Below are 7,368 nucleotides of genomic sequence, written 5' to 3'. Positions count from 1 at the left end.
GCTTCCCAAAGGAAAAAGGCTGATGCCAGACAGGTAAAGGGACAGAGCGAGTCGGTGGCCGCAGGCCGCGCCCGCCCAGGACGCCCTCGGGCACAGTCCGGAGCCAGGTGTCTGCCCCAGCAGCCTCAAGGCGCAGGAGGCCGGCGCCGGCCTCCCCTCCGAGCCGGCCACCGTGGAAAGGAGGAAGTCTGGGGGCCACAGCCCTGCAAGTCATGGGAGGGCGGGCCAGCCGGCCAGCGGCCAGGGGAGCAGGGGGACAGTCAGCCCGACCGTGAGTCAGCTTGTGTCATCGGACCCCTGAATCAATGGAAACTCGGCCCCTCGTGGCCGGCCCTGTGGCCGGCCCTGGCTGCCGGGGGCCCGGAGAGGCAGGGCCGGGCGCTGGGCGGGAGGAGGAGCTGACCAGCTCTAACGCGCACGCCTGTGTCCTGGGGCCAGGAGGGCGCAGGCCGGGCAGCGGCAGCCTCAGTCCACAGAGCCCGCTTTATCCTCGGTCTGCAAGGGCGCCCGTCCGGCTGCCCCCCGGGAAGTGGGCCCCTTGCCCCTCCTGGGGGCCCCGGTCCTGTGGATTCGCTTGCGCAGGGCCCAGCGGGGGCTCTGCCTGCGGCGCCGGCTCGGGCTGTCCCCCCACTCCCTAAAGACCCGCCCCACGGAGCCCATGAAGCCGTGGTAGCCGTGCAGGAACCTGCAGCTCTTCAGCTTGGTTTGAAAGAGGCTGAGGGAGGGCGTCAGCTGCAGCAAGGGCCCCGGGCCGGCGCGCGTGGGCTCGGCCGGCTCCGCGGGGCCGCGGAGCAGCCAGGACATGCAGTGGATGTTGTTCTGGACGCCCAGAATGTTCTGCCTGGCCGTGGGCAGCTTTTCCCAGGCCTGGGGCTTCAGCTTCCGGCTCAGCGCGTCCAGTCCCTGCAGGACGCGGCCCAGCGTGGCCTTGACGGCCGCCAGGAAGCCTCGCCTGCTCAGCGTCCGCAGCTCGTCCTCGCTGGGGAAGCCCCCGGGGGGCTCCCTGCAGGACTGTGTCAGCATGGATGTGTTCAGGTTTTGGAGAAGGATCTGGAGGGGTGGGAAACAGGAGGGTCAGGGGTGCTGCCCAAGCCCCCAACCGCACACGCGCGCGCGCACACACACACACACGGACGAGTCTGCCTGGCTGGCTTTGAACCTTGCGCCCCTCCCTCATCTGACCTTCCCGCTGGACAGATGTGGAAACTGAGGCCCAGAGGACAGCCTGAGACTGCCAGGCGGGTGGCAGGGGTGCTGGGGCAGGGGGACTGCGGACAGTGGCTGGGTCGGGAGTGTTGGGGGACAAGGGGAGCCTTGCTGTCCACATCCAGCTAGAATGAGGCGCCGCGGCGCACTGGCATGGAGCCAGCCCGGACGCAGAATGGAGTCGGAGCTGGGCAACTGCAGCCCCGCCCCGGCCCCCCAGCTTCAGGGCTGGACTCCATTCCTCCACCTCCCCACCTGTCTGTGGCACTGGGGACTGAACCCAGAGGCATTCTAAGTCTGAATTATCCCCCAGCCCTATCTTATTTTTTATTTGGAAACAGGTTCTAAGTAGTGGGGGGGGGGCTCACCAAGTGGCCGAGGCTGGCCTTGAACCTGTGATTCTCCTGCCTCAGCCTCCCAAGTACTGAGATTATAGGCATGCACCGCCACGCCGAGCTCCCTCTGCCCCATACTGAATAGGGACGGGGCCTGCCCCTTTCTGGGAGAGGCTGCCTTGCTAACCCCTCCCCTCTCCCTGGATTCTCAGGGCGCAGCAACTCACGAAGGGGTCCAGGAGCATGCCGGTGTCCGCCATGTAGTGTGCCTGCCTCTGGAGCTGGCTGAGGAGCCGCTGGTAAGGCACCGAGCAGCCTCGCAGAGCTGCCGCCATACTCAGGAGCAGGAGTCCCAGGACCTGGCCTGGGGGAGAAAAGGACAGGGTCACCGGCCTCGGCCGGGGAGTCTCCAGTGTCCCGGGGTCCGCGTGCTCTGGGGCAGGGACTGGGCCCTGTGTGGCCGCTGCATGTGCACCAACGCCCTACAGGGCCGCCACCAGCCCCGGGAGGGACGCGCGGGCTGGGGTCTGACGCGGGAAGGAGGGGCCGGGACTCTGGCCACAGTTACCGAGTCCATCCTCACTAATTAATTAATCTGCTACTGGGGATCGACCCCAGGGGCGCTCCGCCTCCAAGCTACACCCCAGCATTACTTACTTATTTGTTTGTTTGTTTATTTATTTATTTATTTATTTATTTATGGTACGGGGAGAGAGCCCAAGGGCATTCTGCCTCCGAGCTACACTCTCAGTTCTGTTTTATTTTTACTTTGAAACAGGGGCTCACTAGGTTGATGAGAGTCCCACTGCTTGCTGAGGCTGTTCTTGAACCTGTGATCCTCCTATCTTAGCCTCCCAAGGGCTAGGATTACAGGTGTGTGCTACCACACCCAGCTCTATCTATCTATCTATCTATCTATCTATCTATTTATTTAGTACTGGGGATGGAACCCAGGGGCATTCGACCTCCGAGCTACACCCCCGGGCCTATTTTTTATTCTTTATTTTGAAACAGGGTCTCACTGAGTTGCAGAGAGCCTCACTAAGTAGCTGAGGCTGTCCGCGAACCGCCATCCTCAGCCTCCCAAGTAGGATTATAAGCGTGCACCACCACGCCTCGCTTGTTTTTTGTTTTGTTTTGTTTTGTTTTGTTCTTGGAACAAGATCTTGCTAAATTGCCAAGGCTGGCCTCAAACCTGTAATCCTTCTGTCTCAGCCTCCCAAATCCTGGGATTCCGGGCGTGCACAGCCACACCAGGCTGACCTCGCAGGTCTCTAAAGTCCAGCCCTGCTGGCGCTCAACCCTGCCTAAGCTAGTGTCCCCAGAGCTGACATGGCGTGGGCCCTCTGAGCTAACGACCCGGGGCTGTGAGCCCCTGGGCCTCTGTGACAGAGCCCGCCGGCCCCTGCAGGTGGCTCTGAAGGGCTGTGGGGCAGCAGCTCTGTGTACAGAGCTGGGGCCGGTGGGCCTGGAAAGGGAATGAACCTTGCACGCACCTGTTTTACTGACAGGTAAACCAAGTCACGGGAGAAGGGCTTGTCGGAGTCATAACGACCATGCTCTCCCAGCCCCTCGCATTCCCCCTCTGTGGCCACTGCTATCGGGCCCGCGATGGGTGCCGTGAGCTGGCAGGGCGCAGGGGCTGGCACAGTTACGGCTCGCTGCCCCCACCCCACAGGCACCGGAGCCACGTGGTCGGAAGGAGCCCGTGGCGCAATGGCCCGGAAGGCGGTGACACTTCCTTCCCTTCCTATAAACTATCCGGCAGCCGGGCAGGTCAAGGGGCCGGGCACCCAAGGGTGCCCTCAGCTCCCCAGGTCTCCACGGCCCTGCTCAGAGATCCGCAGCGCGCTGGTGACAGCGTGCACGGGCACGGGCGCCTGCATGGGGTGCGGCCCGGCCCTGGGAGGCACCCGGAGCACCCTGGGGCCCTGGTGGGCGAGGAGGCTGCCCAGGTGGGGCAGAGCGAGGGCTCCAGATGATGTCACCAGCTCGGAGAGCCTGGCCCGGCGTGGGTGTGGCTGTCTCCGGGGCCTGGGGTCCTGGTTAACCTTCTAGCATCCCAGACCCTAAGAATCAGATCGGGGCAGGAAGGGGGCCCGGTCCATCCAATGCAGCACACTGCCCGCTTCCCCGCCGCGTGTCCCCCACCTGCCTCCGTCTCCCCGGCCTCCCCCTGCCCATCCTCTTCCCCGGCTCCCGTCCCGTGCAAGCCGCCCAGGGGGCCGGCTCCAGGGACCGGCCTCCACCTGACCTTGGCTCAGCATCCTTCTGCCAGGTGCCCGGCCCCCTGGCCCCCGGAGGCAGAGGGTGCCCTGCTCCTCGCCGCACCCTGGGCACAGCGAGCGGGCACTGGTGCGGGAGGAGATACTTACTGAGCAGCGTCCGTGTGAGCGGCGCCCGCATGCTGGGTACCCGCGCTCCGGCCCGCGCCCGCTGCGGGGGACACCTCCCGGCTGGGAGTCCCGCGGGCTGGCAGCCACTTTATGCCTGGCGGGGCGATTGGCCAACACCTCGTGAGGTGGGTGGGGAGGGGGTGGGGGAGGGCAGGCCTTCTGGGAACATGACCCCAAAAACCAAAGTTTCCACCGGTGGCCAATGGGCGCCGGGCGCCGCGGCATGCCCGCTCCTCCTCCTGTTTTCTTCGAATTCGTTCTTCGAGGTCAGCCCCACGCCCAGGGCTGATGCAAACCGCAGCCTCAGCCTCCCCGGAGCCGGTGGGGAGCGAGGGGGCGCCTGCCATCTTCAGGGCTGGGCCCAGGTGAGCGGGAGGCACCGTCAGCCGGCCCCGCGTGGCCCCGGCCTGTCTCTGCTCGGGGGGCCGCCGGCCTCGCGCGGCACGGAGGTCTGGAGCTGAGGGGCTAAGTCGGCTTCCTCGTTGGGTGCCCTTCCCGCCCTCTCGCTGGGGCTGTTGGGACATCTGTGAGCGGAAACCACTGGGCTCTGGGCACAGAGCCAGACCCAGGCTGGCAGCCCCGAGATTGGGGCTGTAGCCCTGGGACCAGCATCCCCAGCCCCAGCTCCCTGCTGCCTGTCAGGCGTCTCCTACCGGCCTCCCCATCCTAGGCCCACGGCCTGCAGCGAGGCCGCTTCTCCTCGGACAGAACCCCCTGGGGACAACTGGGCACCTGGAGAGGAGACACGGGAGCACAGGCTTCAAGCCTTCGGATGTGCTGTGTGGCCCAGGGCAAGTCGCTTAACCTCTCTGGGCCTCGGAAGCCCCACGGGGAACGTAGACGGCGAGAACATTTCCCGGCCCACTCCACAGGGTGCTGCTGCCACGGACATAAAAGGCAAAGGTCCTCTGAAGGAAAAAGAAAAGATGAAATTCTAATTCCAAGTACTCCGTTGTGGGGCAGGATGCGGGTGGAGGAGATGGGGAAGCGTTGGGCGTGGAGGGGAAGCTGGGGGGGGCTGCGGAGGCAGTTGGGACCAGGTTTCACTTTCTCTGAAAGATAGCGATCATGGGTTGGTCCCCTGCTTCTGGAAGGCGTCCGAACCCCGCGGAAGGTGCCCCGGAGACAGCGCCTCTCCGTCACCTGCTGATTCCCTGCGGGGTAAACTGAGGCCCAGGGCCATGCCTGTGGCCCTGCTCACCTGCCACGCCTGGAAGCAGGTGCTTGGCCTGCACCCTCAGGGGCCTTCGAAGGCTGGGGAGCCGGGGTGGGGCCCCTGAGCTGCAGGGCGGGGACCTGCGCACCTGCACGGCCGGACACCCTCGCATTCATTCAACAAACGTGAACCTGGTTCCGCTTTGTGCCGGCCGCTCCCAGGTACCGAGGGTCCAGCAGAAGCAGGAAACCGGCCGGGGCGGCGGCGCACACACGCAGCCCCAGTACTTGGGCGACTGAGAGAGGAGGGTCGCGGGTTCGCAGCCAGCCTGAGTAACGTAGCGAGGAACTTAGCAGGACCCTAGTTCCAAATAAAAAATAAAACAGGGCCGGGGGTGGAATCAGAACGGCCCTGGGTTTCGTCAGCAAGGCCAGACAAAACAAACACCGGCAACTTCTTCCCCAGGCCCCCGCGGCCGATGCCCGGCCTCGCCGCCCCCGCGGGCGCTTCTGGAGCCTCATCCAGGCACTGTGGCTTCCTCTGAATTCCTGGCCTCAGCGCACCCCCGCGGTGCCATTTCCTGGGGCCCCCGCCAAGCGGGACCCTTCTCCGTTTCACATCCCCGATCTCCGATCTCCGACAGCCTGGCTGGGGACGCCCTCTTCTCCACAGGAGGAGCGCCAGAGCCCGCTGCCCCTCACGCTCCGCCACTCGCCACAGTCCAGGAGGCCATAGCGTCCGTCCCTGAGGGGCAGAGGGAGGTGGCCCGGCCCCAGGCGGCCTGCAAAATCCAGAGGGCGTTCAGAGCAGGCCTGTCTAGTAGAAGATCGTGTTCCTTTGGGTGCTGGAGATGGAACCCAGGGGCATTCTACCTCCAAGCTACACCTGCAGCCCCTTTTTTATTTGTATGTGTGTGTGTTGTACTAGAGATTGAACCCGGGGGCATTCTGCCTCTGAGCTACACTTCTAGTCCTATTTTTTTCTTCTTTATTTTGAAACAGGGTCTCACTAGGTTGCGGAGGGCCTCACTAAGTAGCTGAGGCTGGCCTTGAACATATGATCCTCCTGTCTCAGCCTCCCAAGCGCTGGGATTACAAGTGTGTGCCACCACGCCCAGCTCAATTTTTCTATTTTGAAAAAGGGTCTCGGTGGTTGAGGCTGACCTTGAACCTACAGTCCTCCTGTCTCAGCCTCCCAAATTCTGGGATTTCAGGAGTGCGCCACTGGGTCCAGCTTTAATAATTCTTGAGGACCTGTAATACCTAATGCAATGCAAATACTATGCAAACAGTCACCTTGTGTTGCTTAGGGAATGAAGATAAGACCAAAAAGTCCATCCCGACTGATTGATCGATCGATCGGTCGGCCTTCTAGGCCCCCTCCCAGTTACCACCTGCAGCTGGTCAAAGCGGTGGCTGCCAAGCCCGGGGTCTGGACCGCGGGTGCACCGCGCCTGGGCGGCTGACAGGAAGCTCTTGCTTTCTCGGAGGCTGGCGGGGGAACCGCGGGCCAAGGTGCGCGCGGGTTGGTTCCTCTGAAGCCTGGGTCTCCTTGGCCTGTGGGTGGGGGGCTGCCTTCTCGCTGCGTCCTTACACGGTCATCTGTTGGTCTGAGTGTTGTCTGGGGCCTGATTTCCTCCTTTTATAAGGAAAACGGTCACATCAGATTAGGGCTTCCCCAGTGACCTCATTTCACCTTGACTGCCTCTTTTAAAGTCCCACCTCCAGTCCTGGCATGGTGGCATACACCTGCGATCCCAGAGACTTGGAAGGCTGAGGCAGGACGATTGCGGGTTCAAGGCCAGCCTGAGGTATCTGGCACGACTCTAGCTTTAAATAAGACAGCTGGGTGTGGTGGCGCAAGCCGCAATTCCAGTGACTCTGAGGACCGCAGGTTCAAGGTCAGACTCAGCAGCAGTGCGACTCTGTTTCAAAACAAAAAATAAAAAGGGCAGGGGAGTATAGCTAAGAATCCTTGTTCTATCTCTAGTACTAAAAAAAGTGTGTGTGTGTGTGTGTGCGCACATGTGTATTAGCTGGGCGTGGTGGCACTCCGCCACTTGGAAGGCAAAGACAGAAGGATGGAGGCCAGCCTCGGCAACTTAGCGAGATCTTTAGCGATGGAACAAGACCTTGTTTCAAAATAAAAAATGAGCCGGGCGTGGTGGCGCACGCTTGTAATCCCAGCATTCGGGAGGCTGAGACAGGAGGATCGCGGTCTGTAGACAGCTTCAGCTACTTGGTGAGGCCCTTTGCAATTCAGCGAGACTGTTTCA

General features: G+C 62.7%; 1 protein-coding gene across 1 annotated transcript; it reads right to left on the bottom strand.

Moving 5' to 3' along the window:
* Positions 1-465: 465 nt before the first annotated feature.
* OSM (oncostatin M) lies at positions 466-3,947 on the bottom strand (the record flags this gene model as incomplete). The annotated part of the gene is made up of 3 exons (XM_080717789.1): positions 466-1,050; positions 1,769-1,905; positions 3,917-3,947. The coding sequence occupies 3 exons, from the start codon at positions 3,945-3,947 to the stop codon at positions 466-468; spliced, it is 753 nt and encodes a 250-aa protein (XP_080573915.1).
* Between the last annotated feature and the right edge of the window lie 3,421 nt (positions 3,948-7,368).

This window comes from Muscardinus avellanarius, assembly GCF_963383645.1.
Source record: "Muscardinus avellanarius genome assembly, chromosome: 21".
Lineage (NCBI taxonomy): Eukaryota > Metazoa > Chordata > Mammalia > Rodentia > Gliridae > Muscardinus > Muscardinus avellanarius.
Note: the sequence above shows the minus strand (reverse complement) of the source record. Positions and strands in the feature narration are given on the sequence as shown.